The sequence below is a fragment of the Erythrolamprus reginae genome, chromosome 2 (genome assembly GCF_031021105.1).
Source record: "Erythrolamprus reginae isolate rEryReg1 chromosome 2, rEryReg1.hap1, whole genome shotgun sequence".
NCBI classification, from domain to species: Eukaryota; Metazoa; Chordata; class Lepidosauria; order Squamata; family Dipsadidae; genus Erythrolamprus; species Erythrolamprus reginae.
Genome location: NC_091951.1, coordinates 317,419,367 through 317,439,253, shown reverse-complemented (window position 1 = coordinate 317,439,253; position 19,887 = coordinate 317,419,367). Strand labels below are relative to the sequence as shown.

The following is a 19,887-nucleotide window of genomic DNA, read 5'->3' as shown; positions in this document are numbered from 1 at the left end:
TTTATTTATTTATTTATTTATTTATTTATTTATTTATTTATTTATTTATTTATTTATTTATTTATTTATTTTTATATATTTGTCATACAAGTATAGAATTATAGTTTGTATTAACATAACAAAGTATAAAGAGATGATTAAAAAAAGATTAATAGGACAGAAGGACAGGGACAGTAGGCACAATAGTGCGCTTATGCACGCCCCTTACAGATCTCTTAGAAAAGGGGAGAGGTCAACAGTCGATCATTTAAGGTTGAAGATTTTGGGGTTGGGGGAAGCAACAACAGAGTCAGGTAGTGAGTTCCAGGCATTGATTATTACTCTGTTGCTGTAGTCATATTTTCTGCAGCCAAGTTTTTCAAGACTGAAGGATGCCAATGCAATACCTATTAAAAAAACATAATACTGTATACTGCATTGAATTAAAAGCATTCTGGAAGGTAATGAGTCAATTGTTGCTTGGTTTTAGATGTTTAGCACAAAGGACACAAACTTCCTGATTTTTGTTTTGATCAGTCAAATCCTTGATGGAATTTTCTGAGTCATAAATACAAAACAGCATTTACACAAACAAGGCCTCCTTAGCCTATATATCATTCTCAGATGGGGGATGGAATTAATAATTTCTTTCTAAAAGAAAATGTCTCCTGAGCTTGAGAAGTTTGATTGAACTCACGAGACGTTTTGTTTTAGAACGGGCCGACCTGGACACAACGCCGAGGAATGCAACGTAGATACCAGTACAAGTGTCAGATAGGATGCATGTCCTACACCCTGGGGCAAAGAAAAAGCACGTTCCCCAGGGTCATGCGCCCCGCTGGCATTGCTACGCGCCCCCCCCCAAGAGGATGTGCCCCACTAATTGAGAAGCACTGATATAGACCAAGATAGATCAGAAAAAGAATTCAAGTGTGTAATTCTATCTCAGCCTGATATAGAACCATACTATTTTAATAATAATAATAATAATAATAATAATAATAATAATAATAATAATAATAATTTATTAGACTTGTATGCCGGCCCTCTCCGAAGACTCGAAGACACCATCATTTGGATGGTGTTTTATGAGCCCATATATAAATATCACTGTTTGCCCTTTCCCTCCCTGCACGTGTCAAAAAGAGGGCGGTGAAAATATTTACTGACCCCTCGCATCCTGGATACAAACTGTTTCAACTTCTACCCTCAAAAGCCCTGCACACCAAGACAACTAGACACAAGAACAGTTGTTTCCCGAACTCCATCACTCTACTAAACAAATAATTCCCTCAACACAGTCAAACTTTTTACTAAATCTGCACTACTATTTCTACTAGTTTTTTTCTCATCATTCCTATCACCCATTTCTCCCACTTAGGACTGTATGACTGTAACTTGTTGCTTGTATACTAAGATTTTTATTAATATTGTTTGTTTCTTCATTGCTTATTTGACCCCCTATGACAATCATTAAGTGTTGTACCACATGATTCTTGACAAATGTATCCTTTTCTTTTATGTACACTGAGAGCATATGCACCAAGACAAATTCCTTGTATGGTCCAATCACACTTGGCCAATAAAATTCTATTCTATTCTATTCTATTCTATTTGCCGATGTATCACTCTTTCTGAGACATTCTATTGCTTTTTTAAAAAAAATGTTAATCTAGGATTTTCTTTTATCAAAAAAGATATTACATTTTTTTAATGCTCAGGATATTTTTCTATTAAAGATTTTTGAGAAAAGAGAAAGAAAAGTTACTAATGTACGGAATAGGAATTAGAACAGATTTTGCTATTATTTCACTATGTCAAATTAAAGTGATGTTTTTCTCTTTTTTACTCCTGTAGTTGGCCTGTTGCTGTGGTACTGCTGCATGTTCCCTTTGCTGCAGTTGTTGCCCAAAGATAAAACAATCGACTAGCACCCGTTTTATGTATGCCTTGTACTTCATCTTGGTGTCTCTCATCTCTTGCATCATGATGTCAGAAACTGTAGCAAAGCAAATGAAAGAACATGTAAGTACTGTAAAAACATTTAATTCCTGGGGATCCAGGTAGTAAAAAGGGAAGTCCTGGAATTTGTTTTTGAAGGAAAAGAAGATATTTTTGAAATTTGAAGGGATCTTATCGAATGAACCATTTTATATTAGACTTGAGTTTTGTAAAATTTTGGAAGGCTTAATGATGAACACTGAACTGTTCTCATGATTTATGTTGTATTTTAGCATTACAGTTTTACATGTGTGCGTGTGAGAGAACATATATTCATATGCAGTTATAATAAACTCTTTCAGACATTTTGAAGGACCCCAAACTGTGTTGCCAAATATCTCATCCTGTATTTCCCTTTGAAAGTTGAGGAGTAGGAAGAGCCATACAATGGATAACTGTTTCCCTCAAAGATTAAAAAAAACCTATTGCTCTCTGAAATTTGAGTGTTTGGCTGCTTTGAATGAGAGGATGCAAATGAATCCTTTCTTGGAGCTCTTGTCTGCTTTCCATTCCTCTAAGATTGTAATAATTTAGTTTCTGCTGCACATTATTTTTTGAAATACAGTGTTCCCTCGATTTTCGCAGGGGATGTGTTCTGAGACTGCCCGCGAAAGTCGAATTTCCGCAAAGTAGAGATGCGGAAGTAAATACATCATTTTTGGCTATGGACAGTATCACAAGCCATCCCTTGGCACTTTAAACCCCTAAATTACCATTTCCCATTCCCTTAACAACCATTTACTCATCATTATTACTGGCACTCACCGTTGAATAAGACACTTAGTGATCCTGATATTTATAAATATAATTATTTATTAACAATAATTATTATTTTTTGTTATTTATTTGCAAAAATTATTAGTTTGGCGATGACGTATGATGTCATTGGGGAGGAAAAACCGTGGTATAGAAAAAAACCCGTGAAGTATTTTTTAATTAATATTTTTTTAAAAACCGTGGCTTAGGCTATTCGCAAAGTTCGAACTCGCAAAAATCAAGGGAACACTGTAGTCTCCTTCCAGTCAAATTATTGCTTTAATTTATTTAAAGCATTTATATAGCTGCCCATCTTATATCAATCAGCTCTCAATCAACCATTAAAATAACATCAATACAGGTAGTCTTTATTTTACAAATAGTTCTTTAGCAACCGGTTATGGCAGATAGCCCCCAAGCTATTTGTGTTCTAGTTCCAAAGTTTATAGCCCTGTGATGGCGAATCTATGGCACACATGCTACAATTGGCACACGGAGCCATATCAGAGGGCACGCCAGACGGTGCCCTGTGTCAGCTCCAGTGCGCATGTACATGCTAGCCACCTGATTTTCAGCCTTGGGAAGGTCATTTTGCCCTCCAAAAGCTTCAAGGAACCTTCCCTGAAGCCCCAGAGTGCGAAAAATGGACAAACCAGAAGTTCGGAAAAACAGAGTTCTGGTTTGCCTGTTGTGCAATCCCGTCCCACACCAATGTGTCTCATCCTCCACCAGTTTCCTACAGGAGGATTCCTCCTTAGCTACTGAAACTGTATATTCAATCATTTCTATGGACTTCATCAGTAAATTTGATGCATCTATTCTAGAACCAATGGATAAGTTTTTCTACAGTCAGTATCTACTAAAATTGCTGCATTCGTTTTTCTGTAAAAAACTGTGAGCCAAGCTTACCAGATTGTGCAAACAGCCTTGTTCATAAATGCTGCTGGTGAAGCAGTGTGCTATTGATTTCTCATGAAAAGTAGCATAGTTTACTAGTGCCCGTCCTTGGTTTATATATGTATATAATTTTACTGTGTTGATTTTGAATGTTTGGTTTTCTGCCATCTTCCCATGCTGCATATCCATCCAGCATTTGGGTGTGTGTGTGTGCTTTTGATAATAATATATGTTTATAGTTAGTATATTTTCTCTGTTTAGTGCTGAGAAGTAAAGTTTGAAGCATTAGAGACTGTATGTAGCTAGGACAGGGGTCCACAAACCTGGCAACTTTAAGACTTATGGACTTCAACTCTCAGAATTCTCCAGCCCACAAGTCTTAAAGTTGCTAAGTTTGAAGACCTCTGAGCCAGGATTTTGAAAAGATCTCTGGCAAGCCTTCCTGGCAGCTCATAGAGCAGAGAGATTAAGCAAAGAAAGGTGTATATGTGAGTGAGAGGGGAGAGTGCAGAATAAGCAAAAATAGATTTCATTCCTTTGTCCTGGGCAGATCTTCTCGTGAGAAAACTGATAATTTTATTCCTGATCAATTAAATTTGGTATTACTGTGGTAGGATTCTGTATCTGAAAAAGATTAATAAAGAATTAGCTGTGTTCCTGATTTATCATACTAAAAAAATGTTTTCAGATATTAAAACAGTTTGGATCAGTATACTTTCTCAAATTCATAAGTTGCTAGCGCTGTCTAAGATGAATGGAAATGCGTCTAAATTTTGCCTTTCCATCCAGTCTTTTTTAAATTTTCATTTCATTCAGTATTTTTTCTTCATTGTGCTCCATATAATTGATGCTTACTATAAAATCATTTGGGCTGTTAGTAGGCATACATAATTTTGAAAATTGTGAATGAAAGTACCCATGGTTTTGTTTCCTTATTCAATAAAGCATGCTGACCGAGGAATCCTGAAAGTTGACGTCAACACATTTTCAGATTGTTAAACTTCAGCAACAGTGTTCTAAACTCACCCACTGAGCCTCATTTATTTTATTTTATTTTATTTTAATTTAATTTTTTTATTTATTTATTTATTTTGTCCAATACACAATGAGGGTTTTAGTGGGTATGTATATATATACACATAGAAAAATACATGATGAAGGTTATAGAGGAGATACTCATAGTAAAATATATCTAAGAAAGAATAGAAAAGAAGATATAGTAATAGAACATAAAGTATTACAGAAGAAGAGATATAGGAATAGAAGAAAGGTATAGGTGATATAGGAGAGTAATAGGACAGGGGACAGAAGGCACTCTAGTGCACTTGTACTCGCCCCTTACTGACCTCTTAGGAATCTGGATAGGTCAACTGTACATAATCTAAGGGTAAAGTGTTGGGGGTTTGGGGATGACACTATGGAGTCCGGTAATGAGTTCCACGCTTCGACAACTCGGTTACTGAAGTCATATTTTTTACAGTCAAGTTTGGAGCGCTTAATATTAAGTTTAAATCTGTTGTGTGCTCTTGTGTTGTTGTGGTTGAAGCTGAAGTAGTCGCCGACAGGCAGGACGTTGCAGCCATAGTTCCCTCTAAGCTGAGCAGTGAGCAATCGCTCACTTAAAAATCATCATCAACTCAGAGTTTTTCAAACCTGCCCAGAAGCCGAGAGGGAAATAGTGAGAGGGAAGGAGAGAGAGAGGAAGAGAGAGAAACAGATAGAAAAAAGAGAGGAAGGAAAAGAGAAAGAAAAAGAATGGGAGTAAGGAAGAGAGAAAGAAAATCAAAATCTAGTTTGAAACTAGCTCAACTATTTAAGTGGCATTTTGATATTGATAGAGTTGCCCTATTATGAGCTCACTGTTATGGACACACAGTACAGTATTTTATTTTGAAATTCTCTGAGGCAAAACAGGGTGGGTTTTTTTTTTATTTGTTTGTTTGTTTGTTTGTTTATTTAATATTTCTGTGCTGCCCAGTCCCGAAGGGACTGCAGCTCAGACACTATACTTTTCCGCCCACCCCCAAAAAATATTAGAGGGAACACTGGTTGCAGCATATGATTTTGTGGGCAATACAGTAATACCCCGGTTATTGCGTCCCCGACCATTGCGAACAGGGTAATTTGCGATTTTTCAACCCGGAAGTCAAAACACCATCTGCGCATGTGTGCCCTTTTTTTCTATGGGCACGCATGCGTAGATGGCGCCCGGCAGATCAGCTGCTGGGCGGCTTCCCTGGGTCTTCCCCCTCTTGCTGGCGGGAGGGCGAGCAGCGGGCATCAGCAAGGAGTTTCCCCACCACCCACGCAAACTCCTCGCTGCCGCCCGCCCTTCGCCCGCCCACGCCGTTCATTCTCGCCGCTTTCGAGCTGAGTCCTGAAGCGAATTCGCTCCAGGACTCAGCTCGAAAGCGGCGACAGCCAGCGCGGAGAAGCCGTTCGCTGGCGCTGGCTGTCGGCGCTTTTGAGCTGAGTCCTGAAGCGAATTCGCTCCGGGACTCAGCTCGAAAGCGGCGACAGCCAGCGCCAGCGAACGGCTTGTCCGCCACCTGCCTGCCCGCTAGCGAGGAGCCGAAGATTGGGGGCGGCGCGGCTGTTTTAAAATGTCGCCGCCGGCTTGGGGGGCTTGCCAGCACCCCCCGGACCCCCAACCCGGGTTTGGGGGGCTGCTAGGAAGCCCCCCATGCCGGCGGCGACATTTTAAAACAGCCGCGCCGCCCCCAATCTTCGGCTCCTCGCTAGCGCTGCGGGAGTAAAAACACCATCTGCACATGCGCAGATGGTGTTTTTACTTCCGCAGCGCTACTTCGCGAAAACCCGCTCGTTGCGGGGGGTCCTGGAACGGAACCCTCGCAACGAGCGGGGGATCACTGTACTTAGATCTTGTTTAAGGCGTCTTAGTTCTAGGCTTTCTAGGCCCAGGATTGAAAGTCTAGTCTCGTAGGGTATTCTATTTCGAGTGGAGGAGTGAAGGGCTCTTCTGGTGAAGTATCTTTGGACATTTTCAATGGTGTTAATGTCTGAGATGCGATATGGGTTCCAAACCAATGAGCTTTATTCGAGGATGGGTCTGAATGCGTTCTCCCACCCTCATCTGACACATTAACCATTACAATTTACTGTGCCAGCTCTCTGCTCACAGAACTTCTTTTACATTTAGGGAGGCAAGGAGGTCAAAGTTTGGAGCTGCTGCCTTATATATATAAAAAAGTACTAAAGTACTTTTAATTTACAACGTTACATTTCATTCTATCATTAACTGGCCATGACACCTTCTATATTTTTTTAGTTTGCACTTAGTTTAAGTTAAATTTATGTTCTCTGTTATTTTTCTTTATACCCTGTCAGGTTTTTCTGCAAACAGAATTTAAGCATGGAAAAATGTTTTGAGCTGGGAAGGGTTTTCTCTGTTTATAGCCAAAAAAGAAAGGAAAGGAAAAATACCCAGCTATGTTAATGTTCAACTCAGTTGCTACCTTCAGAACTCCCTCCCTATGAAGATATAGAGACGTTTTTATTTAACTGTAAATGGGTGTGTGTGCATGTATGTCTGCATATTTCTATATCAGTGCCTCTATTTATAGACTGTTCCATTTGTGAGAGGGTGGGTACAAATTTTCATAGGAGGCACAGCCCTAGGATGTAACCAAGAATGTGGAAATGTGCTTTTAAGGTGTTTTCTGAGTGTAGCTGCAAATTAGTGTGGTGAGCTTGAGACCAAAATGGCGACTTGTTGATCTTTTTCTGTGGAATAAAGTGTGGCCTCAAAAGCAAATATTTAAGCAAGTGAGGAGAGGGTTGGAATTTTCCCACTTTTCTGCTATTTTACTGCCGCAATCTTTTAACGGCCTTCTAATCATTCAAATTTGCTTTGCAAATAGTCATTATTTAACAACAATATTTAACGGTATTAGGACTGGAATTTCTCTTGCTACAATGCAGGTGCAAAATGCACCATCGTATAACTATGTGACTTAGCAAAGGCATCCCTGCCAGTCCCTGTTTACTGTCATTAAATGTGGATTATCAAATGATAACTTCATGTGATTGTGACCTCCAACTTTCTGATCGATTCCTTGTTGACTTTGTGGTAAGACGGTGGAAAAGATGGTAAATTGCAATCAAATGGCCATTGATTTGCTGCTCTGCAACAGCCAGAACTTTGAGAACCAGTCATAAATAGAACCCATTCAGCACCGTTGTAAATCCAAACAGTTATTGAAGGAGTGTCTGTTAAGCAAGGACCACTTGCATAGCAAAGGTTGGCAACTTACATCCAAAAGACATGTTTTGCCTTCATAGTTTTCAGTGATGTTGTATTATTGATGAAAAAGTACATTGTATGAATCAGAACTGAATTGCTTGAAAACGCAAATGAAGAAGCAGCATGGTTTTTGTTCTGTTGGGCTCTCTGGTAGACTCCTCCCAAAAATTCACAGGTAGAACGTTCAGACACACACACGTTTGAAAATTCAAAACAATGTTCTTTATAATGAAAATTCACATAAACTAAGCCCATTTTTGGTATAGCAAAGAGCACTGGTCTCCAAACAAACTGGTAATTCGTACAAGTCCCTTATCAGTTCTGAGATACTTAGCTTGCAGCTGTGAGGCAATTCACAGTCCTTCTTCTTTCACAAAGTGACACACACTTTGCCCTGGTTTAGTTTCAAAGCGGGGAAAAATCAGCACACAAAGGTCGAAGTCAGTAAAGCAGTCATGAAACACAACAATCAGATAATCCTCCACAATGGCCAAACCCACAGGCTGCTATTTATAGCAGCCTCACTAATCACCACAGCCCCACCCAACCACAGGTGGCCTCATTTTCTTTGATAATAATCTCTCAGTTGTTGTTGCCTATGCATCGCTCTCCGCATGCATGGCTGTATCATTAACTCTTGTTCTGAATCCAAGGAGGAGCTAGATAATTGATCTCCTTCTGAGCTGTCTGCCACACTCTCCTCCTCCCTGTCACTCGTGTCTTCTTGGTCAGAGGAGCCTTCATCATCAGATTCCACCAGGGGGGGGGGGCAAAACAGGCCTGCAGCATGTGGATGTCTCCCCCACATCCACAGTCCTTGGGGCAGGAGCTGGGCCAGAGCTAACCACAACAGTTTCCAAATTTTGTATATAAGTAAAATAAATGTTAGCTTCATAGATTTGCAAGTAACACAATTGTATCTCCAAACTGCTGAATATAGTTGTCATCGTACATAGTTACCTGCATCTTATTTACAGTACTTCATTGTTCATTTCAGATTTATTTTTATGAAACAGTGTGTCAACATATTCAAGCAGGTGACTCCTGTGAGAAGCTGGTGGGCTACTCTGCGGTTTATCGAGTATGTTTTGGAACGGCATTTTTCTTTTTCATCTTCTTTTTGTTCACAATTAAAATCAACAGTAGCAAAAGCTGTCGTGCCTACGTCCACAATGGGTAAGCTAGATGGATTTTTTAACTGAAGTTTTGGTATGGTACTCAATCCTAAACAATTGAATTTCTTCACCAATGTAATGACATAAGTTATCTCTTCTTTATTTGTTCTACTGATATATACTTTCCACATTTTTTCTTTGGTCAGTAATTCTATTTCTTTTCTTTTTCCTGTCTATTCTTTTGTTTTCCAGATTTTGGTTTATTAAACTTCTAATCTTGGCAGCAATGTGCTCAGGAGCCTTTTTCATTCCAGATCAAGATACCTTCCTTAAAGGTACATGTTTTTTTTAAAAACTCTCATATGTTTTTCTCCACAGTCTAATATATACAGGTATCATTTTATAGGTGATAGATTGTAGGAAAAGATCTGGAAGAATTATTTGGCACTTGTAAAATGACAGTTTTGGAAAAACAGAATCTTTAATACCCTTTCCCCCGAAAATAAGACGTACCCCGAAAGTAAGGCATGTCAGAGGTTTTGCAGAATGCTAATACAAGGCACCCCCCGAAAATAAGGCGTAGTCAAGTTTACATACGCTACAGTGGAAAAACATACGGTACCATTCAAAGCTGTTCATAGCGGTACCGTAATAATGTGGCGTCCCCTGCTGGCCCCTTCCAGCGCTTTGTACCGTCCAGTACAGCAGACACAGTCTGCTGCTGTCTCACTGCCATTACAGTCTCCACTACAGTGCGTAGACTGTAGTTCCTCTGGTGGCCGGAAGCTGCAATAGCGGGAGTATACTGTTGTACCATATAAGTGCCATTGTATATGTGTGTGGGTGCCATACTGACAGGTACCGTAATCAGTGCACCGTACGGTACACTTTCTTTGCGGGTGTCAGCTTTTCTGCCTGTGAATTTGTCTTATTTGAGAAATATAAGACGCCCCCCGAAAATAAGACGTAGCACAACTTTTGGAGCAAAAATTAATATAAGACAGTGTCTTATTTTTGGGAAATCACGGTAGCACCACTGAGCAACAGATTTCTTCATTCACAGACATCAAAAGGCTTAGACAATGAAAACTTTAACCATCATATAATTAACCCATTATAATTGTTAATTGATAAGGTACTTGTAATATAACTCACATATAATTTATTTATTCATAACCATCCTTTTTCTTCTTCACTTCCACTTTACTCTAACTGAAATTCTGTGTCAATCTAGCTAATATATGCAGCTGATAAAAGTGAGCTACAGCTTACCAAATGGTATGCTTTCTAATACATTTTTAACATTATATACAGGTTTGTTACATTCATTTAAAATTCAGTCTTTCACAACCATTGCAGCTGTTGAGAGAAACAGCCATAGACCGGTGCCTTTTTACACCAGTCCAATTTCTTTCCACAAAAATGTACAGAAGTGGGCATCTGTACTTTAGACCAGTGATTTTCAACCTTTTTTGAGCCGCGGCACATTTTTTACATTTACGAAACCCTGGGGCACATTGAGCGGGGTGGGGTGGGGGGAGCTAAAAAAAGTTTGGAGAAAAAAATTATCTGTCTCTCCCTTCCTCTTTCTTTCTCTCTCTCCATCCCTCTTTCTTTCTTTTCCTTCCTTCCTCTCTTTTTTGCTCTCTTTCTCTCCCTCCTTACCTCCCTCTATGTCTTTTTCTCTCTCTCCTTCCCTCCCTCTCTCGCTCTCTCTTTCTTTCTTTCTTTCTCTCTCTTGCTCTCTCTCTCTCTTGCTCTCTCTCTTGTTTTCTTTCTCTTGTTCTCTCTCTCTCTCTCTTGCTTTCTTTCTCTCTCTCTTGCTTTCTTTCTCTCTCTCTTGTTCTCTTTCTTGCTCACTCGCTCTTTCTCTCTCTCGCTTTCTCTCTCTCTCTTGCTTTCTCTTTTTTCTCTCTCTCTTGCTTTCTTTTTCTCTCTGAGCTTCGCGGCACACCTGACCATGTCTCGCGGCACACTGGTTGAAAAACACTGCTTTAGACAAAGACTTAGCAAAGGGGCAATAGAATTGTACTGTGTTTCCCCATAAATAAGACCCACCCTGAAAACAAAACCTAACCTGATTTTTTTGGAATGGGCCTAATATAAAACCTAATCCAAAAATAAGCTTGGGAAGGGGGGACTGGGCATGGTCAGCTTCATAGGTGGCAGGCACATGGGGACCAATGGTGTCCAGCAATAGCCACAGCCCAACAGCCCCTTCGTGGAAGCACAAATACCAATAAATCTGAGTGTGGAGATGGGGGGGGGGGGGAGAGATCCGGATGTACTATGTGGCTGCCTGATTCACAGGAAGCTTGCGGGAGGCTTGTGCAGCAGCAGGTGGAGGCAGGAGGATGGGGAGGCAGGTGATCCCAAAGCCCCACGCAGGTGCCCATTCGGTGCAGCCACAGACAAGCTGAGAGAGAGTAGGTGGCGCATTGGGATCATTTCTGCCTCCACCTGACTCTGCTGCGCAGAGGATGACAAAGCTTTATCTGCTTGCAAAGGAGAAGCTTTGAAACAGAGCAAATCAACTCCATTCCCAAGCACCCCATAGACAGAGAAATGACAGTATGATCAAAGAAATGACAAGTATGATCAAGGAAATGGAGCATCTCCCTTATGAAACCAGGTTGCAACGCCTTGGTCTCTTCAGCCTTGAAAGACGGCGTTTAAGGGGTGACTTGATCGAAGTGTATAAAATCATGCATGGGATAGAAAAGGTGGATAGAGAAAAATTATTTTCTATATAATACAATACTAGGACAAGGGGGCACTCCCTAAAGCTCATAGGTAAGAAAGTGAGGACAAATAAAGGGAAATATTTCTTCGCCCAGAGGATCCTTGGTTGATGGGATTCCCTTCCAGAAGAGGCCGTCACACCTGTCAGCCTTGATAGCTTCAAGGCAGGATTAGACAGATTCATGGATACCAAGTGTATCAGTGGTTATCGAAACGGATGTCCATGTGCTGCCTCTATGTTGGTTGAGGTAGGCAGGATTCCCTTGAGTACCATTTGTTGGGGGTCAAGGGAAAGGGAAGGTCTTGCCTTCTATTTCTGCTCAAGATCTCCATGGACAATTCAATTAGTGGGCCACTGTGTGACACAGATTGCTGGACTCGATGGGCTTGGGCCTGATACAGCATGGCTCTTCTTATGTTCTTATGACAGACACTCGAAGCTTCGTGTGCTTGCAAAGGGGATGGTTTGAAACAGAGCAATTAGCTCCATTTCACAGCATCCTCTTTGCAAGCAGGCAAAGCTTCGTCTCCCTCTGGGGAAAAGTGTTTGGGCAACTACTGCTGGTCCCGGCTTCTCCATCCCACTGTCTGTTCGCCTGCTGCCTCAATCGGTGCCAAGGCCTTCACCCGCCATGCCAGGAGGGTGAAGAGCTCCTACAAGGCCATCAGCAGCATGGATAGCCTCCCAGTGCAACTGAGAAGTGTCTCAGCAGCAGGGCAGGTGGAGACCGGGGTACACCGAGAGTTTAGCCTGTTGCAGCAGCGTGTAAGTGGCAGAAATAAATTCATTTCTGAAGGTAACATCACAATGCAAGTAAATGGTTTGTAACCATGGGAGAGCTGATGTAAACCATAATCAGCATGTGATCATGGGTTTGCTAATTGTGCTGCAACCTGATTGGCTGTAACCTGTATTTAAGAAGGAACACCCCTGCATGGGTGTGGTTTGTACTGAGTGGTTTGTTACACAGAGTGGTTTGTTATAGAGTGGTTTGTAGTTGAGTGGTTGCAGTGGTGGATATTATAAGAGTTATATAAAAGTATTGTATGATAGTTTATTTAGAGAAGGAGTTTGATAAAAGAGAAGTAAAATATATTTTTACAAGAAAGCCTGCTGCTATGTTTCATTGAAGACTTCAATTAGGCATAGTGGTTAACTGTGGCTACTTGGTGTGTTAACGTCCGTGTACGCAAAACTCTCACTCTGCCCAACAGGTTATGGCCAGATTAGCTCTGCCCAACGGTAAGCAGACAGTGGGATGGAGTGGCCGAGGCCAGCGGTAGCTGTGCTCCCACTTCTGTGCCCCCCCCCCCACTTGCCACCTTCTGCACTTAAAAAAATAAGACTTTCCCAAAAATAAGCCTGAGTACTTATTTTCAAGCCCCAAAGAAAATAAGTCTGGGTCTTCTTTTCATGGAAACACAGTAGAAGAATATATCAAACTTGCACACTATTATGTACAATTTAAGTTATACAAAAATTGTCTTGGAAATAGTTGTTGTCCGGCGGCTTTTTGCAGAAATTGGTGCTTTTTATGGTGTTTTTTTAAACAGATATAGTACAGCTGTTTCCCCATATTCAGCTCATTTTAGTTATAAAGTAATTGGTGAAATAATCAGATACAGGAATTTTACAGATCTGTGTTGATTTTGTATACTGTTTGGATTGTGTTCTGTTGTTTAGACTATGTGGACACATCAACGTTAACGTCTTAGAAAATATAGTAAGTTAATCCTCCTCCTCCTTTAGATAATGGTTCAGATGATAATGTTTCTTCGTTAAATGTGAAAATATAATCATGGCAAATGTAGATAATTCCAGCTGCAAAAATATAGCCTCATATTTATATATTGGGCCAAATGCCCAAGAACATAGCAGAAAATGCTGGGTGCTGCAATTAACAATGCGGTGTAATATTATACACAAATTTAAAAAACTAAAGCCAATGTAAAGGGTTTTTTTATTTCATAATTTTGTCTTACCCAATTAAGCCATTCTTAGTTTAAAATAACTTTTCTACAATAGGACATCATTTTTCCAAGTTGTTTTTCAGTAACAAATCTTGCACAATTCAAATGAGGCAGTACAATAAAAGGCCATCTGTACAAGGAATTAAAAGCCAGTTTCTTGTTTGCACTGGGAAGGACATGGGAATTGGGGGGGAGGCTGGCAGGAAGACACTGGAAGGAAGGAAGGAAGGAAGGAAGGAAGGAAGGAAGGAAGGAAGGAAGGAAGGAAGGAAGGAAGGAAGGAAGGAAGGAAATTAAGGCTAAGAATCTGTTGAAAGGGAAGTTGATCTTTCTCAGTTTAAATTCCTACCCCTTTGCAGAAGTATGCCCTACCTTAGCAAGGACCTCAACAACACATGAGCACGCAACAGATTGAAACTTAGTGTAAACCGCTCCAAACTCGACTGCAAAAAGTATGACTTTAGTAATCGAGTGGTCGAAGCATGGAACTCACTACCAGACTCTGTAGTGTCATCTCCTAACTCCCAAAGTTTTACGCTTAGCCTATCCATTATTGACCTCTCCAGATTCCTAAGAGGTCAGTAAGGGGCGTGCATAAGTGCACCAACATGCCTTCCGTCCCCTGTCCTATTGTCTCTTTATGTTTTACTAGCATTATGTATATGAATACTATTATTTCTAATGTTTTTCTAATCTTTTATTCATGTATATTAATATGATTATATCTTAATATACCTACATTATGTACTAGACAAAATAAATAAAAGGAAGCTGCAGTCACAACAGCTTGTCGGTCTGGGAAAGAGTATTTTAGAGTTTAGATGTTCCTCAAATAAAATATCCTGTCACCACAATGCTCATTGTGCAGCTGAACTATTTAGCTTGCGGAAATTAAACTTTCAATCAGTTCCTGATGTATAACAATTGAAGCAAACTGCATTTGCTTTTCTAACGGGGTAGGCCAGCAGCCACTGCACTTAAACTTTCCTGCAGTTTAATTAGTCTTCCATTTCAGGACATTAACCATGCAAAATGAGATTTCTTGCAGAGCTTCCATTTTGTTACTTAAAATAATCATTCTCTGTACTAATATCTGATGGCAGTTCCACTAATGTTTGTAGGTGGCAAAGTCCAAACTCTGGAGGAAAAAAAGGGTGCTCTAGAACAGGGGTCTACAACTTTGGCAACTTTAAGACTTGTGGACTTCAACTCCCAGAAATCTTCAGCCAGCAAAGCAAAGCTGGCTGAAGATTTCTGGGAGTTGAAGTCCACAAGTTTTAAAGTCGCCAAGGTTGCATATCCCTGCTCTAGAATGTGTGCAGCACAATCTTGATTTTTTAATTTTATTTATTTATCAAGTTTGTATAGCCACCCAGTTCACAAATAGTGACCCCTGGGTGCCATACTATCTTTTTTTTAATATACTTTATTAATTTTTTCATAAAAGGACATACAAACTCACAAACATTTAAACACATAGTAGGGGTTACAATTACCCCTCTTTTCTTGAAGTCAATTTTTAATACAGAAAAAAGGATAAATTCTTAAGTTTTTAAGTCAACATAGTATTCTAAGTGAAAAGAAGAATTTTTTTTACATATTCTAATAAACATAGGGTTAAGTTAATAAAAAAGAAAAACCAACACCAACAACAACAAAAAAAGAAAAGAAAAAAATTTCAATAACATTTTGATATATTCATACAATTTTCGTAACCTTAATTTTAATTTTATTTTTGTCTATCCATGTATAAACTTTATTCCAGATAGTGTAAAAGTCAGATTCTTCTTGATCATTCAGCCTTCTTGTCATCATATCCATCTCTGCACAATCCAAATTTTTTTTTAACTACATCTTCTTTTTTGGGAACATTTTCCCCTTTCCAATTTTGTGCATAAACTATCCTGGCCACTGTTAAAATATGCACGACCAAATAAAAAATATCTTTTTTATATTTCTGCTTAGCTATTACCTAAAAGATAAAATTCTGGGGATTTTTCTATCTCTTGTAATGTAATCTCTTTTATCATTTTTTCTATCATTCTCCAATATGTCCTGACTTTATTGCAGGTCCACCATTGGTGGTAATAGGAACCTATTTCATTTTTGCATTTCCAACAATTTGGGGAGGTATTTGGGGACATCTTAGCAATTCTGTTCGGAGGGAGATGCCATCTGTAAAACATCTTAATTTGGTTTTCTTTTAAAGAGACTGATTTCGTCATTTTCCAATTTGTAATCCAAACTTTCTCCCATGTCTCTACGTCAAACTCTTTGCCTAAATTTTTACACCAAGTTATCATATTGTCTTTAAGAGTCAAATCTATATTTTTATGTTCAATCATGTCATCATGTCGCCGGGTGCCATACTACATTTAACAGTGTTTTTAATTAATCCATTTAACATGATATTTATGATCAGAAACCTTTTTCCCCCCAAACCATTTCTACTTTTAAGTTGAATTATTGACAGAAGTTGCAAGATACTATCCCTGCACTAAGACGTTTAATTTAAAGCGAGCAGGTTTTTTTCAAATCTGAGACTTGTAGCTCTTTGAACACTGAATTATCTTTCAGTTCGTTTCTTTACCTATTCAATTCATTGCCCAGCATCTGAGAAGTAAGTCCCTGACCCTGATACTAGCATAGCAAAAAATATCAGCCTTCATGATGAATACTCGCTACAAAAAGCTTTCTCTTTCTTATCTAAAATTATAGGTCATAATGTCATAATGTCCTCTAGCAGTGCAGCCACTCCCTGCATTCAGTTGCTACTGTAACTGCACTGGCACTTCTTGAATTCTTTTCAAGTGTGACATAGTGTGCATTGCCAATAGCTCATGCAAATTTTATCTGCAAACAGAAGCTGCTTTAATTGTAGAGTAGCTTTCTATTACTTGGGGCTGTCCAAGTGTATTAAAAGCAACCTTCAATAATTCTCTGCCAATGTGGCCAAAATACAACATGTTTTAGAGGCAAAAAGAAGGTTATCACATATTTTTGTTTCAATGTTTTCCTCTGTGAATAAACTGAGAGTAGACAATGAACTTCATTATAAAGATGGAAATATATTCAAGATGAAATACTTTATTTCTGTTATTTGGATGGCAATGCATATATGTGTGCATATGTTGGGAAAGTTATCAAATTTTAATCCCACCCTGAAATTTGGAATATATTTATATAAAGAATTTTTAAGATTTCATTTTTTAACTTTTTGTTTTAAGTACAAAATGCTTAAGGTAGATTATTTACATTTTTTTCTACATTTTTGCAGAATAATTTAATTTGCTATAGGTGTATGTGTGTGTGTATGTTCATAGCCTGTGCTTGCTCAATACTGAGCAATAATTGAGGTCCATAATACATGTAATTGCTAGAAAAGAGCATGATTTTACTAACTAAATTCTTTCCGTGACCAGGTTCTTAAGTAGAAAAGTTTGTAAGAAGAATCAATTTTTCCCATAGGAATCAATGTAAAAGCAAATAATGCATGTGATTGGGGAAACCACAGGGAGGGTGGAGGCCCTGTTTCCTCCCAGGAGATTCCTAGAGAGGCCCCAGAGAGGCTTCACCCCCCCCCCCCCGGCCGCCTTTTCCGGTCCTGTTTCCTCCCAGGAGATTCTTGGAGAGGCACCACGGAGGCTTCTTCCTGCCTTTTCCGGTCCTGTTTCCTCCCAGGAGATTCTTAGAGAGGCCCCATGGAGGCTTCTCCCTGCCTTTTCCGGTTACAGTTTTGGAGGCTCGGGTTTGTAAGTGGAAAATGATTCTTGAGAAGAGGCAAAAAAAATCTTGAACACCTGGTTCTTATCTATAAAAGTTCATGAGTAGAGATGTTCTTAGGTAGAGGCACCACTGTATGTATATAAAATGTATCTTCTTTACCACAATATAATTCATACATTTAATAAATAGAAATTGTATTTTTCTGTAAGAATGATAATTAATGAAGCAATTTTTATGTTTTCTGCAGCATGGCGTTATGTTGGTGCTGCAGGAGGCTTCCTCTTTATCATCATCCAGCTTATCCTCCTTGTAGAATTTGCACACAAATGGAATAAAAACTGGTAGGTTTCTTTCAGGCCTGCATATAAAAGGAAGCGTCCACTTAGTTGAATTCTATTTTTAAAATTTTTTAAAGTCAGAATCACAGTTAAAGTTTCACAGCAGGCATTCTCATTCAGTTTTTCCTCTTCAATTGTTTCTTTGTTTTTAACCATTCAACTTCCTGTTTGTAGCTTTTTATATATCTTACTTCCTACTTCTTGTCTGTTGTATTTTTCACTTGGTTAAACAAGCCTGTCACAACATTCCCTCAGCTAGTTCTCTCTTGTGAATCCAAGATGGCACTGTCAAAAGCTGCCTCGGTGAAATGCTTGTATAACTAGATACAATATAAACTAATAAATTGCAGTTATCTATGGTAAATACCCTGTAAATTTAAAATAATTGAACACTCATGTCTAAAGAACACTATCTTTTTGCATAAAGAGTTAATTCTTAATCCCGTTCACAAAGGCCTAATGAACTAATCTTCTTTGGGGGCTTCTATATCATTTGTGTTTCTTCAACTTTAATGCGTAATTGCTTTTCTTTCCGAAACAGGACCGCTGGCACAAAGCACAATCAACTTTGGTACGGCTCCTTAGCTCTCGTGACTCTTGTGTTATATTCCGTTGCTGTTGGAGCTTTAGTTGTGATGGCTGTCTTTTACACCCGTGCCGATGGCTGTACATTTAACAAGATCCTGCTTGGCGTCAATGGCGGCTTGTGCTTGCTTATTTCAGCGGTAGCCATTTCACCTTGTGTCCAAAACCGTAAGCACGCTTTCTTTTATTGTCACTCTGGATTTGGTTGCTTGGAATTGGAAGTTATTTCCTAGCCATATTCCGTCCCTTAGTTTATCACAAATCATAATCTGGGAAAAAACGAAAAGACTGCTCCAAGAAAGTCAGGTCAAAATACCAATAGTAGGGGGGTGGGGGGGAGGCCTCATATTCTTTCTGAACAAAGTGAGCCTATTCATGTCCTGTTAACACCGAAACTGCAAACTAAAGCATTGCTTTGTATTTAAAATGCATGGATTGTAAAGCATAGTCAAGATTGATTTTATTGCTTTAATTTTGAAAATCTTTTTCTGCAACAAAATGGCATTCTGAAGTACTGGAGAGACCCATCATAAAACCTAAATCTGGCATTACTAACTGCCGTATTCCCCAACTTTCAATAACTCAGCTGAATTTTAAGTTTTTTTGGTCTATCACCCATAATCTCTCATATATCAGTTGAAAACTCTTTGTAGAAGAGAATCAAGTTATATCCACTGGTGGTTTTGTCAGTCCACTCATGTAATCTTAGGTTACATCATGGTGGTAACTCGTGGGATGGGGGACACTATGTTTTCCTTGGAGCTGATCTCAAATCCCTGGCTTCCAACTCTAAACAGAAGGTGGTATAAAATACCTCCTCTAGAGAAGTAGACCACAGCCAGTCAAAGTATATTTAATTCATGTGTTAAAGTAAGGCAATTTCTTACATCTTATTCCCAAGGGAATGTATGCATTATTAATTACTATCCAGATAACCCTGTAATACATTAAAATTAAAAATCAATGCTAAGAGTCAATATATAATTGTAGCTTTCTATTGTTATCTATATTGTGGAAAGGAGTTATTTATTACTAGACTTGGGAATTTATAGCCTAGCACTCCAGATTTAATGACAGATTTGTCATTAAAATAAGTAGCAGCAGGAACTGAAGATTGTTTCAGGGATTGAGAAATGGTGAGGAATCAACTCTCTTTTTATATATATTTCTGTTTGTTTATGTTTAGAATAGTTTAGGAATACACAGCCTTCTTCAGGTCAAGAGCCATACTTGAACCCTTTTTTGGGGTGGGTGGGTGTTGAATTGCTGAGTACTATATTTTAAGAAATGAGTGGAAGGAGAGAGAGAACAGATTCTGAGAAGGATGAACAGGATCTGTCTTGGTACCCCAGGCCAGTGTTCTTGAGTCAGAGAGTGAGAGTGAGGGAGAATTAGAACCTGAGGAACATCCAGAGACTGTAAAAACCCCAATGATGGTAATGTCTGAATCAGAGGAGGAGGGAGAAATGGAAGATCAGGAGCCCCTGTTAAATATCCAGGTCAGAAGGACACA

The 19,887-nt window shown here is 39.2% G+C and overlaps 1 protein-coding gene across 1 annotated transcript in view; it reads left to right on the top strand.

The window, feature by feature from the left end:
• SERINC5 (serine incorporator 5) overlaps positions 1-19,887 on the top strand; it is a 53,622-nt gene that overhangs the window by 14,422 nt on the left and 19,313 nt on the right. The window contains exons 2-6 of the mRNA XM_070743248.1: positions 1,837-2,004; positions 8,895-9,073; positions 9,265-9,347; positions 17,699-17,792; positions 18,331-18,542. Coding sequence (XP_070599349.1) covers positions 1,837-2,004; positions 8,895-9,073; positions 9,265-9,347; positions 17,699-17,792; positions 18,331-18,542 — 736 coding nt within the window. The remainder of the gene's footprint in view (positions 1-1,836; positions 2,005-8,894; positions 9,074-9,264; positions 9,348-17,698; positions 17,793-18,330; positions 18,543-19,887) is intronic.